The sequence below is a fragment of the Theobroma cacao genome, chromosome 1 (assembly GCF_053813885.1).
Source record: "Theobroma cacao isolate CCN51 chromosome 1, ASM5381388v1, whole genome shotgun sequence".
In the NCBI taxonomy this organism is placed as follows: Eukaryota; Viridiplantae; Streptophyta; class Magnoliopsida; order Malvales; family Malvaceae; genus Theobroma; species Theobroma cacao.
This window is the reverse complement of record NC_142639.1, coordinates 37,058,606-37,081,936: the sequence shown is the minus strand read 5'-3', so window position 1 is coordinate 37,081,936 and position 23,331 is coordinate 37,058,606. Positions and strand designations below refer to the sequence as shown.

Genomic DNA, 23,331 nt, shown 5'->3' with positions numbered 1-23,331 from the left:
GATTTGTGTGTTGCAATTTCCTGGTAATTTTTATTATTTTTTAATACTTCAAATAAAAGGATACATACATACTTCTATTATTATAATAATTGTATTATCCACCGAATAAATTTATGGCAATGATTAGTGGCAACTCGAGCAATCAAAATAAAATGGTGGCATCGAAAGAGGGACCCAGATTGTCATTGTAGCGTAGGAAATGTCCAAAGTAGGAATGGGGACCGATTCCTTTTGCCCTGGCATCACACGTGGCCAGTTGTTTGGATCTTTGTAGAATCAACGAGTCATCTACGATCACTCAGCGCCATCTGATTTGTTCCTTTTAGTCTTGATCCAAATTAAAAATATGGCTATGTGGCATCAGCCTGCAAGCGGCTGTTCTACTTGGTGGCTGGTTTATGCTTTAACTATGACAATTTTTTTTATATAATTTAGTTAATTAAAATATGACCTGGACATAGTAGCAGCTGCTTCTGGGCCTACATATGCTTTGGTGTTGAAATCATAAAAGAGCGGTCTGACGCTGACAGCTTTTTATCTCAATTATTCTAATAATATTCTAATCCAGTTGTTTTTAATCATTTGGTTGGGTTTGGGTGATTCTTGAAGGAGAGGCCGGCATGGCAGGGTGATTGCACTACCTGACCTTGATTCCATATAGAAAATCCTTGACTTAGTATAATAAAAATCCTCTCCAATCCAAGTATTATTACCCAAAAATATAGGTGAAAAAGGCTGTTGCTAATTGATTTTTCGTCCGTACGGACGAGCTTCCTTTTTGTACCTTGGTTTTTGGAGTTGGTTATTCATGTGGATGGAATTGCTGGCTTATATTGTGATCAAGAGGAGGTTTTTCACGTGGAATGCCTGAAGATTACAAGGCTTTACAAATGTACAAGATAGTAGCCGGACCCATAAACCATCGCATTCAACTTGGTCCCCAGTAGGAGTCTGTGCATTTCTTTCTTATGCACTAATTTGGTTTACACCCTCTTGCGCTTAAATCTGCAGATAAACCGTAAAATAAATTGGATCTTTACCAGAAACCGAAAGCTCTTCCTCGATTGTTTGGGCATAATGCCATTGTCCAAGATGCCTGGCATCTTAACTAGTGTATGGAAGGATCTGTTGGGAACGACACGAAACAATTTATTGACATGAGCTTGTCTAAGAAACCTCCAAACACGTTGCGTGGTCTTCTTTGTGTTGCTACAAATCTGTCCCCTTTATTCCATGTGCACATAGACACACCAAGTTTGTATTGAATGTGGACAGTGATTTTCATGGCTGCCCTGATACTAGTAGCTCTGGCATTTGGAATCATGTTAGCAAAGATCAAATCAAGTTCTAGTTTCGCTGTTGAAGGCAGAATAAATTTGGTCTCTTGCAAAGCTTCTATTCTTTCCCGGTGGAGAGGTTAAAGCACAGAGACATGTTCGGTTTCTGGTTCTCTAAAACTATTTCAGTCGACTGTGGCATGTGAGGAAAGGCACAAAAGAGGAAAAAAGCTAGGTGTAAAATGAGTGTTGAAGGGCTTGAGAACTTTTACAGCTAGAAACAGCCACTGGGTTAATATAAGGTAAAGAGGGGACCATCAAGTATCAACAATCATTGGTCCACACCGCCACCCCCAGTGCCACATTTACAAGCTTTCCTGCCTAATCTCCAATCAAAGGCTCCTGCTTCATTTCAAATTAAGTGGGGCATATTTACGAGCTGTGTTTTGCACCCAAACATCATATGCGAATCCAACGGAGGAATAAACTTGAAGAACTAGCTCCTCTTACGGTACCTCATAAGAGACGAGAGGAGCTTTATTTAGACTTATTGAGGATTAAGCGTGCAAGGGATCAAACTATTCGTGAACTATTAGAGTTAATTCAATAAATACTCGAATTTAACTTATTTCTTATTGAATAGAGGTCGATTTGGAGCTATTCAAATAGTTAGACTAGTCAAATTCGTTTTTTGTAATACTCAATTTAAGTGATTTACGAATCTTATCAAATTTTTAAAATTTAAAATACTATATTAATAAAAAATAATATTTACTAATATATTTTAAAATTAAAATTTTATTTTTATTTCGAATTTAAATTCAGATTGAGTCGGATTTCGAATTTTTTATATAAGTTAGTAATGATAATCCTCAATTATTTTTCAAATCAAGTCGGAGTAAAAAATGTAGCTGGATGGAGCCTTTCACTGTATTGACCCGACTTATTGCACCCCTACTGACGACTGAAAGCAAGGTTGTTTGGGTCCCAAAAAAGCAACAAACAACCCCAAGAACGGAGTGGCATTGACTGGGATAGCAATTTCAACCACATATTTTGATATTTATTCCCCTGTGAAAATTTTTAGAGTGGCACCGACAAAGGCACCAAAACACAAGTCAGACTTTATTTATTTATTTATTTATTTATTTATTTATTTTGTTTTAGTTTTCCCAGAGTAGGAAGGAAAGTATTAAGCTCAAATCTAAGATCTTTATCGAAGTGACCTCTAATCATTTTCTCTACCTCATGGACTACAGAAATTTGTAATGACTGAGGCCGGAGCAAACAGCTCAAGGGAGTTTCTTTGACTTGGATTTTAATGATTAGCATTATACTAATATTAGATTCAAGTTTAAAGTTAAAGGGTCGTCTTTTTCTCCAAAAAGCAACCATGGCATAGCTTATCTAGCTGTTACAATGCCATATTCTTTAGTACTTCAAATTTTCACTTCCACCACACCATGCTGGATTCGCCTCCTTTTTTAGAATAATTTTGTCGACTTCTATAAAATTATTCCATGGATTTATAAATATTCAGACTCAATGAACTAGTGATGGTAATTATGAGTAATTAAGTTAGTTCATTATTTGCCATGTTACAGCAGAGATGATCATTATTTGCATATGATGGCAAATCTCCAAATGATTTTTTACCCAAACATATTTTTAAATAGCTAAGAATTGTTGACTTGTTAGGGAGAGAGACACCAATTATTGAAGCACAAAGCAATCAATTCCGCCTCCCCTCAGTAGTCCCCAACGCACAGGTGACAGGACCTTGGTGACACGTCATACAAAAGACTAATGGAAACTAGAAATTCCATGATCAAAAGTTTGATCAAGTTCCATCTTATAGTATTCAAGGAGAATCATGTACTTTCAAGAGCAAGAAGGAATTGACATATAAAATAGGAATGACAGGAACGTTTTAAAACTGGCTGCTAAAAATTGCAAGTGACCCAAGATTGAGGGCTGTAGCCTATAGCTGCAAGTAGAGAGGCTAAAGTGGGACAGATTACACATGAATGCCCTTGCCGCTCCTACATACATTATAACGATGTTTTCTACCACGACTATGATCCATAGGACCACTTGAAAACTCTGCCAAAGGAAATGTAGCTTTGACTTTGATGGGACTATTGGCAAGGCGCGCAGCTTCAGAATTTATTGTGTCTATATCTCTATACATGTGCAACGGGGAGATAGCTAAGTTAGCGAGCCGGATTGCCTTTACTCAGATTGTACATTGTAGGGCGCTAACAGCCGCTTCCGTGTGGGCATACACCTTGCATTATCAAATTAAATTAAGTGGGGCATTACAGGCTTGTTTCACAGTATATCAATGTGCAATTCATGTAATGGCAAGAAATATTCCATGAAAAGCCTATACTTTGTCATGAAATGGAGAGCAAAACACCAATTGGGCAATTGGAAATTGTTCACTTTCTAGAAGAGGATGGTTGGATCCACCATTCCGTCGTCATGGAGTGGGCTAAAGATTCATTCCATTGGAGTGCCTCGTTCTGCCATGTGGATTCAGCCAAGCCATGGGAGTTCTCAAAACTTTGTGGAACCATTGAGAAACATCGACACGGCGCATTAAAACAGAAGATAGGACAGCGGTTAGACTAGATTCTTGTGGGCAAGCATACAATACTAAGAAATCTTATAGTAGGATGAATGGAAGATGATGCCGAACTTCATATTCGAACAAATTTATGTGGAGCTGGGCATTCATTGAACAATGGTGTGGGGTATCAAGAAAATTCCTCGGAGGAAGATCAACCAATCTGTAATATTTTAAATCAGGATGCACCCCAGTAACTGAAAAGGCTCTCAGGTTGAACAATCGAAGTTGTGTCATCAATCAGGATTTCACCCTAAGAATGGATTTTGTCTGCTTAAATGTTGTGTCATCAACTGTGGAATAATCGAAGTTGCCTGCTTGTATATACTCACAAACAAGTTCCGTAGTTTGATTAACCGAACTTTATATTTGACAGCAGATTTTGTACAAAGTCGATTCATAATGCTGCACAACATTAAAGCCAACATTAAGCTACCACCTAATCTTAAAATTCTTAACACTTTGAACAAACATCAAAGCTATACTTGGAATTTAGATACATTACATTTCATATGAATAAAAAAGTATCAAAAGTAACAAATCACAAACCAAATTACATTCAACATGAAAAGGCAGAGAAAATAAAAGCTACAAAATGAAGTTGAGAAACTTCACGCCTTTTGTGTTGCTGCATTTGCACAACTGCGGCTATAACAGAAATACATCAAGGAAACTGGAACTTCATGTAATCCTGCCTTCCAGATGGAGGACTTATGTACACCCAAAGCAAGGAAATAATGATGGAGAGCAAGCCAGACCACACAAAAACAATGGTTGGAACTTTTCCCCTCCTTCCCATCAAACCCTTTGCAAATGGATAGAGATGGCTCAGGACCCAGAAGCTGAAGAACACCCCTCCAAAAAGCTTGCTCCACTGTGGAAAGGGGCTGTACATGGTTCTTGCTACACCCACTGCGATTGCAATCGAGTTTACCATCATTATTGTGACCGGAGGAACCATTAGGAAGCTCCATTTTACAACATATAGCTCGGCAAATTCATCATCTCCATCATCTGGGGTGGCTGATTTAGAAGTTAATGTAAAGGAGATGTCAACTCCTGCTATAACCTTTAAGAGTCCTTGTAGCACAGCTGCAGGATGGGCACTGGTTCCACCAATCAACCAAAACTGTTCATTTCGCCACCAATCATGAAGAGTGATTCCTGACCATTTGATTTCAAGGATAGCAAGCAGGCATAATGTGATTGTGATGGTCAACAAGAATATCAGGAAGGTCACGCTGAGAGATTGCACTATGAACTGCCCAGAGAATAGAGAAACTGCAGGTAGAATGCAATAGACTAGGAGAAACATAGAGGTGAAAGGGTACATTCCCACATTGAAATATGCTATTCTTTGCAAGAATTTCATTCGACGACTAGCAAATAGTGCATTGTTCCTCGAGAAGAATATCTCAACAGAACCAGTTGCCCAGCGAAGAACTTGGTGCAGCCTGTCTGTTAAATTGATTGGAGCAGTCCCTCGGAATGCATCCCTCTTGGTTACACAGTAGACTGATCTCCAACCACGATTGTGCATTCTATAACCAGTCACCACATCTTCTGTGACAGAACCATATATCCATCCTACTCGTTTTCCCCACTCAGTTCTATCCTCATAGAAGCAAGAGATAACACTTATTGCCTCTGCAACAGTTGCAGCATCTAAAGGCTCACGTGGAACTGCAAGAGAACCTGCTGGCCTGCCTTGGTTTCCCTTTCCTTGCAAATCCTGAAGCAGCCTTCCTTGGTATTCAGCAACTGGGATTGATGCAGCAAGAGAAGTAGAGTTTCCAAACCTTTTCGGAAGAAGCAAAGATTCAATATCTGCATCATCATCATCATTGTGTTCCCCATTAATAGGCAATACTATCTCATCTTCTGCTTTCTTTGTCACCTTGGGTTTCCTTAAAAATAACTTGATTTTCCTTCTACCAAACCACCCATAATGTTCAGTGGCTCTAGGAGGACTAAACCCGTAGAGAGCAGTTCTCCTGAAAACGCAGCCTGTGCCCACATACATTGGACCTTGCAACCCATCAAGAGCTCTCATGCTCACATCAAAGAACACGGTATTATGATTTGCATATCGGTCATTTGGGTCAATCCCCTCAAACCTTTGTGGGAATTGAACATAACAGATCCTGTCACCACCTCTATCAAGCATAAAGCACATACCTTCCCTTAGAGCCAAAGAATTGTAAATGTAGTGATCACAGTCAAGATTGAGGATGAATGGCCCATTTGACATTATAGCACTGGTTCGAACCAGCGCATTCATGGCTCCTGCTTTCTTGTTGTGATCATAACCTGGCCTTTTTTCACGAGACACATAAACGAGCATAGGCAACCTTGTATCAACTTCTGTTGTGTCAATCAAGTTATCTCCATCTGCTTCTGAACCATAAACTGGTTCTGCATTTGGTGGGGCGAGCATTGCCTGCGGAGAAGACTATGTTTCAGCACTTGGAAATTACACAAATTCAATAACCATTAATTCCATAAGTTTAATTGTGAAATATACCTGAATAATCCCAGCATGATCTCCCTTTGAATGGTCTGGCTCTGCAGAAGCCCAAGTTCCAGGCCAGTGAGAACCGTCTGACATCCAAGTGGCCTTAGGAAGTTTCATAGGGTCTGAAAGATTGCCTCCCATTTCCATCTGTTTCTTTTTAGCTCGAAGCTCTTCATGGGCATTGTAAGCGTCTGATCTCCTCCTAATCGACTCAGGCAATGAGTTAATCCTCACCTTAAATTCATCATATTCTCTCTTCACCCTCCTTCTCTCCCTAACGAAATCAAGCCTCACTTTGTTCTTCAGAAAATCACGCTTCTGTCCAAAATATGCCTCAGGATTTCGAGGTTCTATATTATGTTTCCGGCAAAAAGGAACCCAAATTCTGGCGAAGCTAGCAGTCTCAGCTAAAGCTTCAAATGTCAGAAGAGATCCACCATCATCTGAGAGATAACAAGCAAGCTTTTCTACTGGATAGTCAACAGCTAGGATTGAAAGGATGGTGTTTGCTGTGACCAGAGGGGGTTCCTTTTCAGGGTCAGCCGTGGAAACAAAAACATCAATACCTGGAAGGTCTGATCTTCCTTTTGGGTTACGAAGGTTTGGAGACTCAAAACGCTCCTTCAGAACAGAGAGGTCAGTTAATCTGTTTACAGGACAGAGCTTAGGAAGCTGATCTAGAAGCCATGAAAAGGCAAACCAGAGCTCACAGGTTATGGACATTCCCCATAGCCACATTGCATCACGGTTAGGGTGCCTAATTCTCCATGTAAGAAAGAAACCCAGGGCAACAAGACGTAGTATAATAAGCAGTCTGCATACAAACAAATGTAATTCATGATATAGATGACTAATCTTCAACATAGGATAGCACAAACTATTGAATTTCAGTTTTCACTTAACCAGACTATGTTTGGGAATATAGGATAGCAAAAAATAAGAATCATTATATTTGAAATTAGTTTCTTACTGTTAACACGCATATGATTTACAATGCAAGAAATATCAGTTTCATATTCCAGCAACCTTACTAGAGAAAATTTTTCGGATTTAGCATCACAAAGAATGACCAACGTTCAAAAGTAAATGTTAATCAAATTGACAGAAATTGAAGGCAGATAAGAGCTCTTGATTTAAAATCTGAAATTTACCTGTATGGACTGAGAATTGCTGCAGAAACTCCAACCTTCCTAGTCAAAGGCCTCTTACTTCTCTCTCCAAAATCAGGTGGATGCTCGAACCCATTAGCACCTGATCCAACCCCATATCCATCTTTAGGCCACACCGCATTTCCATACCCGTAAGTCCCTTTAGTCTCAAACAACCACCTCGTGTGATCAAAATCAGGTGGATGATTCTGCCCTTTAAATGATTTCACAAGTGAAAGCCTTTTATCCAACTTGAAATCAGCCATTGAAGGCAAAGGCAAAGCCTGATCTTCTGCTTCAGACCTAACCTCATCTTCATCATCATCACCATCACTAGCATCCTTGTAAGGCTCTTTACACCCAGGACAATGACCTCCACCACTCCCCACACAATCCAAGTAACAGTCTCTACAAATTTTAAACCCACATTCACATTTTCCTTGAATTGCTTTCTCATCACACCCTTTCATTCCACAAACCAAGCCCGATTTCACTGTCTCAGGTCTTTCCAAGGAACAATCAATGACATGGCCACGAGTGACCGAATTGTACCCTCCTGTGAAAATAGTACCCGAAATGAAACTCCTGTCAGGCTTCAGCTTCAGCCCATCTTTCCCATCTTCACTAAGGCTTGTTTGAGAGGCTGAGATGGATTGGTGATCAGGAGTTGGAGGTATGTGGACAGTGTAGCTAACGAATTCTGAATTTATCTCTTCAATGGGTTCATCTTTCGACATCGAACAATATCTTCCTCCACTTGAAGCCCTTCTATTTCCTCTACTACCGAGAGGACTAGGCGAATTTGGGTTGTTCGCAATTGAAGCACGTGGAACTGGGCTAGTCAAGCCCATGCTTCTACTCCCAGTTTCTTTGCCTCCTGACGAAACCGTTATCGTCACCGGCGAAGAAGTTGGAGAAGCGGCCGTTTTCACCATCTTTACAAATAAAATTTGGCTTCTCAAAAAAAGACCCTCAAAATTTGAAGGAAAAGATATTAGAAAGAGAGAAACACGCCGATGAAGAAAAAACTCAAAGAATCTAAAGAAAGATGAAAATTTTTTGAAAAGAGAAATGAATGTGGTGCATTTCTAAGCAAAGGTTGCATTTGAATTTTGAAGTCGGAAGGAATTTCTTCTACTAGGAGCCTAAAAGGTTTACAGTAACGGTCGACTAACGTGGTCCGTGGATCTAATAGGATCGGACGGTTACTCTTTCACTAGAAACGGTCGATGTTGTCGTAGGGGGGCCAGGACGAAGAGAAAAGTTAAAAAGCGAAGGGCTTTCTTTAACTTCCAAGTCCAACGGTCGACTTATCTTAACGGTGTAAAATATTGGGTTACTCAATTAAATAATGTCATAATTTATGTGGGGTCATTGTTCAAAATTTTGCCCCTTCATGCATATAATTCCTTGGGATCTGGGTTTCCACTCTACGAGTATTACTTTATTACACCAAATCTTGGTGGCAGAAGAAAGAAAAAAGAAAGATTTTGAAACCATACTCTTCTATTATATTAATCCGACCACTCATTGTTTTAAATTTTGGGATGATTTTTTTCCCTATGAAACATAAGAGTTCCATCTCTACTTAAATTGTAATGTCTTAAGCACTAGATACAAGTCAGAACAGCTCAACTGAGTTATCAAAGGTTCGATTAACCTTAAAACTTTCGGTCACTTAGAACTTGGAAGCTTGGGCAAGGCAAGTTCGAAAGAAGATTGAGTTCAAGTCAAAAACGAGGCCCCAGTCCTTGAATTGGCTGTACGAACAAGTTGGCCAAGTAGCTAAGCACAAGTATGTTTTGTAGTACTACCTCGGATGTTGCCCTTGCTCATCACGAACAAGCCAAGACCCTTGCACATATCTCTCTCGGGCCCCTTATAAATGAAAACCATTGACATTTTGCAAGAGATAAGAGAGAGAGCATTGAGTATATATTATGCAGGCAAGAAGTTCTTATGGAATTAATAATTAAACCTAGCTTAGGATTATTAAAATAATAATCAATAAAGTTGATGACCTAGTAACACGAATAAAGACGTAGTAGTATATCTGTATACAACTAGTGTTACATTTATTAATAACCAAAACTAAAAAAAAAAAAAAAAGGAGAAGAGACTTTTAAATATAAGACATGCACTTCCAAACAATACTATGACTTTGAACTGAAGGAAAAAAATAGCTATATAATGAAAATTTTCCAATTTAATTGGACATGTACGATAATTCAACCAAACTAGCTTTTTTTTTTGAAAAAAGAATGTGTGGAATAACAAGAAGTGGACTAATTATTTTTCAAGTTTCTATGTTATATGTTCACGCTTTCAATTTATAAAATATACTTATTAAGTGGAAGAAAGATTTTATTTATAAATTCAAAATCCATTTCATCTCTTACTGATTTAAGATTTGTAATATTTACGAATTACGAATTGTAATAATATATAGAAGTATGGCACAAATTAATTGTAATAGTTTTCTTTACCCCATAACGCATGCTAATATATATCAATATGATGATTAGGATCACCATAGTATTAATTAAGTTACTTCATTTTTTTTAATTGTTAGTGATAACTACTCATATTTCATACGATCAACATACAAATTAATAGAATTGAAAATTTAAAATGGTATAATATAAAATGGTTACTTTTGTTTTTTAAATAGCTTTTTGTCAATGAATTGTTTATTATAGAATTTACAAATTGTTTAACATTAATTTAGACATGAAGTTTTTAATTATTTTTGTTTTGAAAAATGAAATGTATGAATTTAAATATTTAATATTGACATGAATGAATTTATAAATTTAACACTAGTATTGGACTGAGTTTGCCCTGGATAATCGATTTAAGTTTGAATTTTAGTATGTAACTGAAATGAAGTTGAAATAAAATTCGAATCTTACCTACCTCTTGAATTTGAACATATTTAGATTTAGATGTTTGAATCTTTAATGACCAACATAATAATTCCGGGTGGGAAGGCTGAAGCGATAAATTAGGAAAAGGCAAGACATGGAACCGAGGAAGACAACAGGTATAGACAAAGGCACTGTATTTCTATAACTTCCTTTTCTGGTAAGAAAAGTTTAAATGGGCTTTGAGGAAATGGGAGGAAAAAGGCTGAAAGGGCCCACAAATTCAAGAGAATGAGTCACCAAACGGGAGGGAAGCGTCACGTCAAGGGTCCCCACGTCTCCGCTGTTCGAACTTTACCTGGTCTCTTCTCCGGTTTAAAATGTCAAACAACGAAATATATTTCTTTTGCATGACTTTGATGGAATTATAAACATATATACTATAAAAATAAAAGAAGGTAAACTAGTATTTCTTTATGTTATTTGATAACTTTCATTTTCCAAATTCAAATTTAAATCTCCAAATTAAATTTTCGATCAATAGAAAAAGAGTCAAGACATGTAAAACCTACGCTTTTGAAAATAGAGGGAAATAAATAAATAAAAATAAATGTAGAAGAAAAATGAAAGAAGAGAGCCAAGACCAGTTCGCTCTTTGCTTGGCTGATGCCAGCAAAGTTGCAATGAAGAAGAAAAGAACCAGAGCCGGCACTCCACAAACATTCACCATTTCCATTTCTTTAAGCCCATCCCCTGACCAAAACCAACTCCCTCTTTGAATTCCTACAGCAATTCATTTCTCTCTAAAGTTTCTCTGACAAGACCATGGCTAATAAGAAACTCCATCGCATCATCTTCACCTTCTTTTTCATTTCAGTTTCTCTCCTCAACACATCGCTTTCTCAAACCCAAACTCCAACTCCAGCTCCAGCTCCTGCTCCAGCTTCCGACTCATGCAACGGCATATTCTTATCCTACACCTACACCGCAGGCCATCCCATCCCTCCCACCGACCCGAGCAACCAGGCGTACCGTTTCGAGTCCACTTTAACTGTTCTCAACAACGGACGTCACGAGCTCAAGTCTTGGAGAGTGTTTGTCGGGTTTCAGCACAAGGAGCTTTTGGTCTCTGCCTCTAACGCTGTTTTGGCTGATGGGAATTCGCTCCCTGCTGAGGTTGGTAACGGCACCGTTTTCGCCGGGTTCCCTATGAGTGACCTTAAATCGGCTGTGGAGACTGCTGGAGACATGACACAAATGGAGGTTCGGGTCGGGTTGGTGGGTACCCAGTTTGGTGTTGGAGCTCCGAATGTTCCCATGCCGCTTAATATTAGTCTTGTTAATGATGGGTATTCTTGTCATAATCTCACCAAGCAAGGTTTGGTTACTTAATCAATTTTTTAATGCATAATTTTTTGTTAAATTTGGTTTTATAAGATTAATTTGGGAGATAGTAGGTCTAATAATCTATGTTTCAATAGTAGAAAAGGAGAAACAAGAAGGAAATTTGCATTTTCTTTTAATTAATAACTTGAAAATGATGTACGGCTTCAATTCATGAATCTTCTCAACTTCGACCTGTTTTATAGTAAACGCTAATGATTTTGACCGGGAATATTCCATAATTTATCCTCAGAATTAATATTTTTGAAAAGTCTAATGAAAAAAAAAGATTGTAATCAATAATATATGTTGAAATGTGAAACTTTTCCATTTTACTTTCCTGTTAGGCATCTGATCTGTTTTAGGAATTTAAAAGTTGGAAAACTATGTGCATTCTATTGATTAATGAGTTGATTTTTGTGGTTTTCACTAGGGAACAATGAGATGCATGTATGCTGCATTCAAGATATAAACTCTGGTTCAAACAATGCGCCAAATGATGAATTCTTGCCCAGGCAAGAAGGTGATCTTATAATCATGTATGATGTGATCAAGGCATCTGATGATAATTACTGGGCACAGGTTTCAATCTCGAACCATAACCCTCTCGGTCGCCTTGATAATTGGCAATTGAGCTTTGATTGGATGAGGGAGGAATTCATCCATACCATGAAAGGGGCTTACCCTTTTGTTGTTGATACAACAGACTGTATTTTCGGCCCGCAAGGTCAGCACTACAAGGCTATGGATTTTTCACAGGTATTGAATTGTGAGAGAAGGCCTACGATTATTGACCTTCCCCCAACAAGGGCAAATGACTCGATTCTTGGGAGCATTCCCTTCTGCTGCCGAAATGGGACAATTCTGCCACCTTTAATGGATCCAAGCAAGTCTAAATCATCTTTTCAAATGCAAGTTTTCAAGATGCCCCCAGACTTGAATAGGACAGAGCTAACTCCACCCCAGAACTGGAAGATCCATGGCACTATGAATCCAGATTATGAATGCGGGAACCCAGTGCAAGTAAGCCCAAGTCAATTCCCTGATCCAAGTGGTTTGCCTTCAGAAACAGCAGCAATTGCCAGTTGGCAAGTAGTTTGCAATATAACACACTCCAAGGAGGCAATTCCAAAATGTTGTGTCTCGTACTCAGCATTTTTCAATGATTCTGCTATTCCATGCAACACATGTGCTTGTGGCTGCAATGGCAACCCAAGCCAGACCTGCAGTGCCACAGAGCCAGCTCTACTTCTACGACCCGATGCTCTTCTTATACCTTTTGACAACAGAACTGTTGAAGCTCTGAAGTGGGCTGAGATAAAGCGACGAACAGTTCCAAATCCATTGCCATGTGGAGATAACTGTGGAGTTAGCATCAACTGGCACTTATTATCAGATTACAGAGGTGGATGGAGTGCAAGAATCACTATTTTTAACTGGGGTGAAACTAGCTTTGAAGATTGGTTCGCAGCCGTTCAATTTGACAAAGCAGTACTAGGCTTTGAAGAAGTCTACACCTTCAATGGAACTGTGCTGCTTGGTTCCAATAATACGATATTCATGCAAGGTCGTCCGGGGTTGAATTATCTTCTGGCAGAAACAGATGGAGCCAATCCAAAAAAGGATCCCCGTGTTCCTGGTACACAGCAATCAGTTATCTCATTCACCAAGAAGTCTACACCTGGTATTAATGTGGCAAAAGGGGATGGTTTTCCATCTAAAGTCTTGTTCAACGGAGAAGAGTGTGCGCTTCCCACTATACTTCCAACTAACAAAGCTGCCAGGATCAGTGCAGCAACCAGCACTTTTGGCTTTCTAACTCTTGCCCTTTTCTTGCTAATGCAGTGATAGCTGCTCAATCGCCTTAGTTGGATGAATTTGTTATTACGGCTGCTCCAAATTCTTTATTCCGTCTTCAGTTGCCCTTCTTGAGGCCAATACATGTTTGGCCTCCTGTTAGAGGTGGATTTTTTAGCATTGAACTATTATTCTATTCTCACTGCATATACAAAAGTTATATAGTTTAGTTAAATGTTTTAACTTTTAAGATGTACTAGCATTTTACTGCATATATTCAATTATTAATCCATTTCTTGGCCATTTGGTGAGATATTTAACGTTTGTTTGCTGCATAATCCTCCGAATTTCCGACGACTTGTGTTTTGATGGTTTGACAGCAATTTGGTAAACAAGTGATTTAGTTCATAATGACTCAGGATATTAATTCCAATTACTGGAGCAAGCTCCTACTCTTTGGAAATCTTAATCTTCTTTTGGTATATTAAAAACACAAGGAAATTGTTTTCACAAGATAAGAAGAAAGAAATGGTAAAAAGAAAAAGTTATCTGTCAAGGAGTTTTCAATAAAAGTAAATGAAAATAAAATTTCAGCATAGAGAAAAACCTGCCATGACTAGCTCCAGTCTCCAGAGCTTCCAAATTTCGATAAAAAAAAAAATTGAAAACTCATTCAAGAAAACCTACTCGCTGCATATATGTTCCAATTTAAAGGAACAATAAAATGTACCTTTGAAAGAAAATTTGGAATCTAATCTTCTGGCTGACTAAAACAAGAGAGAACTGCACGAGAAGTACATGAGAGAGAGAGATACAGAGAGATTACTAGGATGATCTTCTACGAAGAAGAAACTATTATGGCTAGCCGTCAGGGTTGGACTGATATAAGATATCCAATGACCGCAACCTTTTGCTACAAAAGACCATAATGAACGTAAATAAGAATTAACTATTGCTTTGATTAGATTCATAATCACCAAAAATAACTAGTGGAAGTACTGAATGTTTAAAGCTAACCTATACAAATGGTCCACGAAAGATGTCTTCCTGATCAAATTGTCTGACCAGAAAGGAGGGCTCATAGATCAACTCATCTACAGCTGGAGGTGGGTTTGAAAGCTCAGTCACGTTTCCTCCGTTTCTGTAAAAGTATTCTTCATTCGAGATGGCAACACCACCAGCAAAATCTTTATGGTATAACAAGTTTGCTCGAGAGAGATCATGCGAGGAGAATTCAGTTGGGAGACAGCGACTCGAGTCTGAAAACATTGTGTCAAAAATATTGCTCCCTTGATGATCATTTGGACCTGTACTATAATTTTCATTTGCTCTCTCAAATCTGCATGACTGTGGAGCCATGAGATTTTGCAGTGGAAGTTGATGGCATGAAGCGACAGTGGGTTGTGCTTGTAGGTTGCGCTGGTGAATTGAAGAAGCTTGCTCAAAAAAAGCATTGAGATCTCTGTTCTCAGTCGAGGGTTCACCTACCTTTTGAAGATGCATCCGGTACTTCTGCCCCATGTAATTTATATTACGAGCATGGTTTTTGTCACAAAAGAAAAAGGCAATTCACTCAGTTTTAATTCTCGAATAATCCAGAACCTGTTAAAGGAATTTCATGAAAATAGAACGTTACCTGAAGATGACTGGCAATATTTGCTCTTGTAAGACCAGTAACATTCATGGCTTGCATACGCTCCAAAATTTTCTTAGGAACAGCCTCTGCAATAACATGATCATCAGATGCGAAGAATTAACTATGCAAAAATAGACTGAAGAATTAACTATGCAATAGAGTGTTCATACTGTCACGTCCTAGTTGATTTACAGCAGCAACAAACATATCATGGAGCTCTTGGGTCCAAATCATCCTCGGCTTCTTCGTAGTTGTCACTTCATCAGAGAATTCTCCATCATCTTCATCTTCATCTTCATCTTCCCTTGTCCGTTTCAAGCTTTGCAGGCTTCCTTTATCTCTCGCGGGCATTTGATCAGCATCCTTAGCTTGTTCTAATTTCAATAACCTGTCATTGACATTGTTCCCTGGCTGCTGAAACTCTCCCAAGCTACGTCTTTTCCTACGAACCACATGCTGCCATATGAATCTAATCGAGTCTAAGCGAACTGGTTTTACCAAATAATCACAAGCTCCATGGATTATACCCTTCATAATAACTCCTCTTTTATCATCTGCAGACATCACTGTGATAACGTAAACAGAATTGGGATCAAATTAATATAGTCGATAAAAATCATTAAAAGGAATATCCAAAAGCGTGGGGATTTCTTTTGAAGAAAAAATTATTTACTTACTAACAACCGGCAAGTCCATTTCTAATCCTATGATATCAAGAAGCTTAAGTCCATCCATTTCAGGCATATGTAAATCGCATATGACGATATCAAATCTTTCATTGTCTTCTCGAAGCAAAGCAAGGGCATCCTTCGCTAGCCGACACGTGGTAACTGAAAATCACAACGTCAAATTAGAAAACCATTATAGAAAACAGGAGCAAATCACGCATAATCATCGTCAAAGTGTTTTCAGATGATCAATTTGCAGCATTCAAACGTAAACGTAATTCATCATCTCAAGAAAAAGTGAAAAAAAAATTCAGAAATTAAAGAAAAAGGAGTGTTAATATTGAAAGGGAAAAAGAAAAAGGAATTACAGCTAGCAATGATCATAAAATCAAAACCAAACTAACAACACCAATATACCTTCATATAAAAGCTTTCGAAGCATTATCTCTAATACTAGGAGACATGTTCTAGAATCATCAACTATGAGAATCTTCAAACCAGCCGGAAATTCACCAACAACACTGTTGTTAACTTTATCTGCACAACCGTTCTTCAAAAGGGATATTTGAATATTCTGTTCATCCATTAATCGAAACAACTATCCAATAATAAACTTATGGGAATAAAAAAACAGAAATAGACACTGTAAATGTAAACTAGTAACAAGAAGCCGGTGACCAAACTTTGTTCACTCTACATCTCGGATAAGTGTATCTGCGTAATAATCTCCATTGTTTTTTCCTTAAAACTTTCTTCTGATATATACTGGGGTGGTTGAATAATTTTGTTTGCTTTTCCCCCTGAACCATTGAATGAGGCAATCAGGATAGCGTCTGTTTAGGGTTTGTTTGGTTTGTTAAACAAGGCGAGGATGAAATCTAGACATTTCTAACCCTATATTCAACTTTCAAATAGAAGATATCCGGTATTTCCTCCAAGGAGGTAGCAAAAAAATCTAGGGTCCTTCATTTTATTAACATTCATATCAGTTATAAAAAAAAACATTTATTATAGATAAATATTTATAATATGTAGAACTATGACACAAATTAATTGTGATAGTTTTCTTTACTCCAAAACACATGCTAATATATATTATCAATATGATAATCATGATCACCATAGTATTAATTAAGTTACTTCATTGTTTTTAAAAAAAATAAATTGTTAGTGTTAACTACTCACATTTCATACGATCAACATACAAATTAATAAAACTGAAAATTTCAAATGGCGTAATATAAAATGGTTACTTTTGTTTTTGAATAGCCTATTGTTAATGAATTGTTTATTATAGAATTTACAAACTATTTAACATTAATTTAGACTTTAAGTTTTTAATTACTTTTGTTTTGAAAAATGAAATGTATGAGTTTAAATATTTAATATTGACTTGAATAAATGTATAAATTTAACACCAGTGTTGGGTCAAGTTTGTTTTTTAATAATTTGGATAATTGGTTTAAGTTTGAATTTCAGTATGTAATTGATATGAAGTTGGAATAAAATTCGAATCTTAACTACCTCTTCAATTCAATTTGAACAAATTTAGATTTAGATATTTGAATGTTAATGACCCAATTTAAAAATAACGGATGGGAAGGATGAAGCGATAAATTAGGAAAAGGCAGGACATGCAACCGCAAGAAGACAACAAGTATAGACAAAGTCACTGTATTTCTATAATTTCCTTTTCTGGTAAAAAAATTTAAATGGGCTTTGCGGAAATGGAAGGAAAAAGGCTGAAAGGCCCACAAATTCAAGAGAATGAGTCACCAACCGGGCGGGAAGGGTCATGGGTCCACACGTCTCCGCTGTTCGAACTTTGACTGGTCTCTTCTCTTGTTTACAATGTCAAACAACCAGATATATTTCTTTTGCATATACTATAAGAATAAAAGAAAGGTAAACTAGTATTTCTTTATGTTATTTCGTAACTTTCATTTTCCAAATTCGAATTTAAATCTCCAAATTAAATCTTTGATCATTAGAAGAAGAGTCAAGACATGTAAAACCTACTCTTTTGAAAATAAAGGGAAATAAATAAATAAAAATAAATGTAGAAGAAGAGAAATGAAAGAAGAAAGCCAAGACCAGTTCGCTCTTTGCTTGGCTGATGCCAGCACAGTTGCAAGGAAGAAGAAAAGAAACAGAGCCGGCACTCCACAAACATTCATCATTTCCATTTCTTTAAGCCCATCCCCTGACCAAAGCCAACTCCCTCTTTGAATTCCTACAGCAATTCATTTCTCTCTGAAGTTTCTCTGACAATACCATGGCTGATAAGAAACTCCATCGCATCATCTTCACCTTCTTTTTCATTTCAGTTTCTCTCCTCAACACATCACTTTCTCAACCCCAAACTCCAACTCCAGCCCCAGCTCCTGCACAAGAAGAAAATTTGGAATCTAATCTTCTGGCTGACTAAAACAAGAGAGAACTGCACGACAAGTACATGAGAGAGAGAGAGAGATAGAGAGAGAGAGATTACTAGGATGATCTTCTATGGAGAAGAAACTTTTACGGCTAGCTGTCAGGGTTGGACTGATATAAGATATCCAATGACTGCAACCTTTTGCTACAAAAGACCATAATAAACGTAAATAAGTATTATTAACTATTGCTTTGAATAGATTCATAATCACCAAAAAGAACTAGTGGAAGTACTGAATGTTAAAAGCTAACCTATACAAATGGTCCACGAAAGATGTCTTCCTGATCAAATTGTCTGACCAGAAAGGAGGGCTCATATATCAACTCATCTACAGCTCGAGGATGGTTTGAAAGCTCAATCACGTTTTCCTCCGTTTCTGTAAAAGTATTCTTCATTCGAGATGGCAACACAGCCAGCAAAATCTTTATGGTATAACAAGTTTGTTCGAGACAGATCATGCGAGGAGAATTCAGTTGGGAGACAGCGACTTGAGTCTGAAACCATTGTGTCAAAAATATTGCTCCCTTGATGATCATTTGGACCTGTACTAAAATTTTCATTTGCTCTCCCAAATCTACATTACTGTGGTGCCATGAGATTTTGCAGTGGAAGTTGATGACACGAAGCGACAGTGGGTTGTACTGGTGAATTGAAGAAGCTTGCTCAAAAAAGGCAAAAGTTTTAAGGACGCCCTTGCTTTGCTTCGAGAAGACAAAGAAAGATTTGATATTGTCATATGCGATTTACATATGCCTGAATTGGATGGACTTAAGCTTCTTGATATCATAGGATTAGAGATGGACTTGCCAGTTGTTAGTAAGTAAAGAATCTTTTCTTCAAAAAAATCCCCACGCTTTTCGACACTTATTATAGATAAATATCTATAATTTCTGGAGTAATGATCACAAGCGTGTTTTCTACATATTATTCATTTATTTATGATAAATTCAATGAGCATATGTTTATACTATTTATTATTTTCCATATTACTCTTCGTAAATATTCATTTACTATTAATAATGACGAATATATATATATATATACACATATATATTTAAACATGATCGTTACAGTGGAACTGTGGTCATAAAATATTTACCCGTTGTATTTATGCTTTAGCAGTTAAGCAAATCATGCCTTTTATAGTTAGGATTCTTGTACTTTTTGTAGACAATGAAGATAGAACTTGACAGTTTATATTATTTTATTAATTAAAACGGAGATGAACTTGACAGTTTTATTTGTCGAACCTTAGGGCGTGACAGTGAAATGTTCACTTAGTTGTCTTACATATATATAAGCTTAAGCTTTTCAACTAAAACTTGAAAAGACCCCAATATAGACCTCTGCTCAAGCTAAAACAGAAAATTTCCTGACCAAGTCCCACATACCAGTACATCTACCATATCGTAGAATCATGCTTCCATACTAGAATACGCACGGATAGAGGTGGACGCCTAAGAGGGCCTGGCTCAGGAGCAATTTGGTCTGTTAACAGGCTTCAGTCCAAAAATATAATACAAAAACTTTTTCCATGTTTATGCTACCCATAGGTAAATATTAATCCTATTCTAGAAACATGTAGTTCTGCCTCAAATATGGGAGGGAGAGCAGAATCGTGCCACTAGAATATCAAGAGTTCATAACAACCCCTGTATGCCTTCTGCTTTTCATTACTTTGAGATATCCACACAAATTTGTCTTGTTACACGTAAAAATCACCTCATTACAATGTGAAAGGAACTTTTGACAATCTAATTCCCAGGCACCTATTTGAAAAAGTTCTCTAGAATGACCTCTACACAAACTTCTGAGAAAAAAGTGTGATACAAAACTATGTACAAATTCCCCACAACCAAGGTTAGTTTATGAGTCCTATCAGGATCATTCTCAAGAAAATCATTGGTGGTTCCCCGATCTGAATATATACCTGATGAATCATGTCAAACTAGGATGCTAAGCTGCTGTCAGTACTGTATGATAATATGATCACAAGAATAACTCTTTGAGGATCAAAAGGACTATCATGATGAAGCATAAAATTACAAGCACTGTTGCACACATCACCATTCCTCCCTTCTTCTGTGTTCGCTCAGCCTGCAATTTCAAATACTCAACATGATTGTCTTAAACCTAATTCCGAAGCCAAAATCACAATAACCTAAGGACTGCCACAGCAACTAATGCACACGCCACATACATTAAGTTCAAAAGAAATCTTATACCAAATGAGGACAGGTGGTCTGTGATATCCAGGGGTTTTGGAAGGGGAAATGGTTCATAAAATATCTCCTGAAATATAAGTGATGAGTTTGTCTGTGTGTGTGTGTAATGAATGGGTGAGTGAATGAGACGAAGAAATAGAGAACCTTCTGGAGCTGTTTGAAGCCCTCCTCGACAGATGTAGCTACGTTTTGGATATTGTAGTCTATCCGATCGACAATCGTGCCCTGATAGAAGATATTAGATACCAATCAGCCAGTATCAATCAACCACAATTAATAGCATAATACTAGGATGCGTCTCAAACCTGGTCTATCACAAGGACTGAGAGATCTTTCATAATTTGAGCAAGCTCATTTACTGACTTGACAACCTACAAAATGACCATATTCATCAGAAGAGAACTACCATTGAAACAATAAACAACATGCATCTAGATACCTGAGTGATTTCTCTCTCCCTTTCTAGGGTTGAAAACTCACTCTGCTTCAGCTTGCTCATTTGGTGCTCATTAAAACCCTGCATTAGTCAACCATCATATTATATATACTAGACCATAGAACTGGTTGCATTGAATCATAAATGATTCAGGCCTTGCAATCTATTATATGCCATAACATTTACAAAACAGGTGAACTTTGTTCAAGCATACTCCAATTCCAAAAGTATCCACCATAAATTATGCTTCAGTTGAGTTTGGCATCCTTCCAATCTACATTTCTACACCACATCACCCACTTTGCAGCATAAATTGAAATCCCTTAACACCTAAATCCTAATTATAGAAATCAATTCACCTAAAGAAATAGTTCCAATCGAAAGTACAAATAAGAAAATGACATTACCACGTCACTGAATTCACTATCTTCTAATCTATTTCTGTTCTCATTCAAGTTCAACTCCAAGTCAACACCATCCTGTCCCTACACAACAAAACAAATATACATACAAAGTTAAGTAGTGCATAAAAAAACAGAGTAACAGAAAGCTTCATAGAGATTAACAAACTAACCAAATATCAATCAAAACAAACCTCTTTTTGCTGCTGCAGCCGTCTCAAATAAGTTGACTGTTTTCGCCGCAAGTCCATGGACAGGCTCTGAAGGTCAGTCGCAAGTGAACGCTGCTCACAAGAGGAATTTTAGAATAATACGGATTAGATATAGAGAAGGAACTCAATTAATAAATAACCAGAAATTTAATTAAACCAAATTCACATTATCTAAATTTGAAGCTATAAATAATCAACATTGTTCGAGAACAATAGAATTATCGTTAATTACCTGCACATTTTTTCTGAGATTGGAATCCTCGGACGATCCGTTGCTCGACAGCTTTTGCAATCTCTTTTCTGATTTCCTTAATAGATCTGTAATTTCTTTGGTTAAACCCTCAATCGCGCGTTGATCTTCTTTGCCGTCTCCAAATGAAGGCATTAAAGCCTTGGAATGAGCTTTGACTAACTCCGCCATCTTGACCTTAGCTCGTTGAATATTTGCCGCTATTTCTTCCGAATCGTCAATCCAAACCGGCGGCAAACCTATCGTAAAGGCACCACTACTGCAACAAATAAAAAAACAAAAGAAAATTTATAATTATTGAGGAAACATAGAAATAAATTCAACAGGAAAAAAAAGAGAAAAGAAAAGAAAAGGAGAGGTAGTTACCTTGAAGGACCAGGGTCTTCTTCGGTGCTGAGAGGAGTGTAAGAGGGACGATTGGAGCGAAGGAAAGAAGCGTTAACCATTTCAATAACCGGACCACCGGAACCGGACGCTGAGGAAGAGAGAGGAGCTCGAACGCTCTTTAATGCGTCTCTGTGCTTTTTGTACTGGACGGTCCGGTTTCTAGTTGCCATTGGGGAAAAAAAAGAATGCTAACGGTTTTTGTTGGGAAATCGGAAAAGAAATGAACGTGAAAGAGGACGATTTAGAAGGAAATTGGGAATTCTTTTAAGGGATGAGAAAGTGAGAGAGGGAACGGTTGAAGATGGTAAAAGCTTTGAATTGAATTACAGATCCCTCTCCAGAATCAGTTTGCTGGGACAAATGGACGCTACTTTCCTCGTTCCGTACACCTGGGCCAACTGGTTACTGGACGGCACCCAAACAAACAGATCATCAAATTAAAAGGGCCAAGGTCCAGTAGTTGGGCCGTTGTTTGGATAGACTTTGGGTTTTGTTTGGGCTTACCGGTGGATCCAGGTATTAGTTAAAAAATAATATAACAAAATAATATTTACTTTTAGACTTAATTTGACTTAAATTATCAAATTCATTAACCAAATTTCTTATTAATTAGGTAAGTTATATGTCATGTGAGCATAAAATGTTCACTAACAATGAATTTAACACGGTTAAATTTATATTAGAGTTAAGAAATTATTTGAGTACAAATTAAAGTTTAAGAGCTCTTTTTGTTGTAATAAAAGACGAGTACATAGGTTTTTTTAGTATTTGAGATATTATTTTATTTATACTATCATTTCAATTTTTTTTCAATTCTTGCACTTTTTTTTATTATTTGTTTAAAGCTTACTTTTTGTTATTTTTGTTTATATATTTTTCGATTTGTTAGAAGTTGCATTGGACCTTATAATTGATTAATGAAGAGGTGTATTTGACTATTTGAGGTAATTTTAGATAGTATGAATATATGCATTTAGAAAATATTTAATTTGTTTTAATCTAAAATTTATACTAATTAGAATTTTTCTTTTTTAACATGTTAAGGGAATGTGTGTAAAGCTATGGAAGG

General features: G+C 37.2%; 4 protein-coding genes across 4 annotated transcripts; 1 reads left to right on the top strand and 3 right to left on the bottom strand.

Annotated features, from left to right (window-relative positions):
- Positions 1-4,224: 4,224 nt before the first annotated feature.
- Positions 4,225-8,616, bottom strand: CSLD5 (cellulose synthase-like D5). Its single transcript, XM_007050973.3, has 3 exons — positions 7,573-8,616; positions 6,431-7,235; positions 4,225-6,346 (listed from the first exon to the last, which is right to left on the bottom strand). Exons 1-3 carry the CDS (start codon positions 8,502-8,504, stop codon positions 4,571-4,573), a joined length of 3,513 nt encoding a protein of 1,170 aa, XP_007051035.2. The 5' UTR covers positions 8,505-8,616; the 3' UTR covers positions 4,225-4,570.
- A 2,420-nt stretch (positions 8,617-11,036) lies between these two features.
- Positions 11,037-13,933, top strand: LOC18613637 (COBRA-like protein 7). Its single transcript, XM_007050972.3, has 2 exons — positions 11,037-11,811; positions 12,250-13,933. The coding sequence occupies exons 1-2, from the start codon at positions 11,259-11,261 to the stop codon at positions 13,662-13,664; spliced, it is 1,968 nt and encodes a 655-aa protein (XP_007051034.3). The 5' UTR covers positions 11,037-11,258; the 3' UTR covers positions 13,665-13,933.
- Positions 13,934-14,630: 697 nt separating this feature from the next.
- LOC18613636 (two-component response regulator ARR1-like) lies at positions 14,631-16,503 on the bottom strand. The gene is made up of 5 exons (XM_088802590.1): positions 16,335-16,503; positions 15,927-16,079; positions 15,420-15,815; positions 15,250-15,335; positions 14,631-15,125 (listed from the first exon to the last, which is right to left on the bottom strand). The coding sequence occupies exons 1-5, from the start codon at positions 16,501-16,503 to the stop codon at positions 14,631-14,633; spliced, it is 1,299 nt and encodes a 432-aa protein (XP_088658716.1).
- Positions 16,504-19,990: 3,487 nt separating this feature from the next.
- Positions 19,991-22,604, bottom strand: LOC18613634 (tlg2p-like protein a). The gene is made up of 8 exons (XM_007050968.3): positions 22,242-22,604; positions 21,858-22,134; positions 21,608-21,697; positions 21,420-21,497; positions 21,016-21,093; positions 20,882-20,947; positions 20,721-20,801; positions 19,991-20,448 (listed from the first exon to the last, which is right to left on the bottom strand). Exons 1-8 carry the CDS (start codon positions 22,430-22,432, stop codon positions 20,341-20,343), a joined length of 969 nt encoding a protein of 322 aa, XP_007051030.3. The 5' UTR covers positions 22,433-22,604; the 3' UTR covers positions 19,991-20,340.
- Between the last annotated feature and the right edge of the window lie 727 nt (positions 22,605-23,331).

Excerpts from the sequence above, each read along its gene's own strand:
- CSLD5 (XM_007050973.3), bottom strand. The coding sequence starts at position 8,504 with ATGGTGAAAACGGCCGCTTCTCCAACTTCTTCGCCGGTGACGATAACG. Across the intron at positions 7,236-7,572 it reads GCAATTCTCAGTCCATACAG|ACTGCTTATTATACTACGTC; the intron begins GTAAATTTCAGA and ends GTTTGTATGCAG. Across the intron at positions 6,347-6,430 it reads ATCATGCTGGGATTATTCAG|GCAATGCTCGCCCCACCAAA; the intron begins GTATATTTCACA and ends TCTTCTCCGCAG.
- LOC18613637 (XM_007050972.3), top strand. The coding sequence starts at position 11,259 with ATGGCTAATAAGAAACTCCATCGCATCATCTTCACCTTCTTTTTCATT. Across the intron at positions 11,812-12,249 it reads TCATAATCTCACCAAGCAAG|GGAACAATGAGATGCATGTA; the intron begins GTTTGGTTACTT and ends GGTTTTCACTAG.
- LOC18613636 (XM_088802590.1), bottom strand. The coding sequence starts at position 16,503 with ATGGATGAACAGAATATTCAAATATCCCTTTTGAAGAACGGTTGTGCA. Across the intron at positions 16,080-16,334 it reads TCGAAAGCTTTTATATGAAG|TTACCACGTGTCGGCTAGCG; the intron begins GTATATTGGTGT and ends TGTGATTTTCAG. Across the intron at positions 15,126-15,249 it reads ATATTGCCAGTCATCTTCAG|AAGTACCGGATGCATCTTCA; the intron begins GTAACGTTCTAT and ends TACATGGGGCAG.
- LOC18613634 (XM_007050968.3), bottom strand. The coding sequence starts at position 22,432 with ATGGCAACTAGAAACCGGACCGTCCAGTACAAAAAGCACAGAGACGCA. Across the intron at positions 21,498-21,607 it reads GGCTGCAGCAGCAAAAAGAG|GGACAGGATGGTGTTGACTT; the intron begins GTTTGTTTTGAT and ends TTTGTTGTGTAG. Across the intron at positions 20,449-20,720 it reads GCTTCAAACAGCTCCAGAAG|GCTGAGCGAACACAGAAGAA; the intron begins GTTCTCTATTTC and ends TTGAAATTGCAG.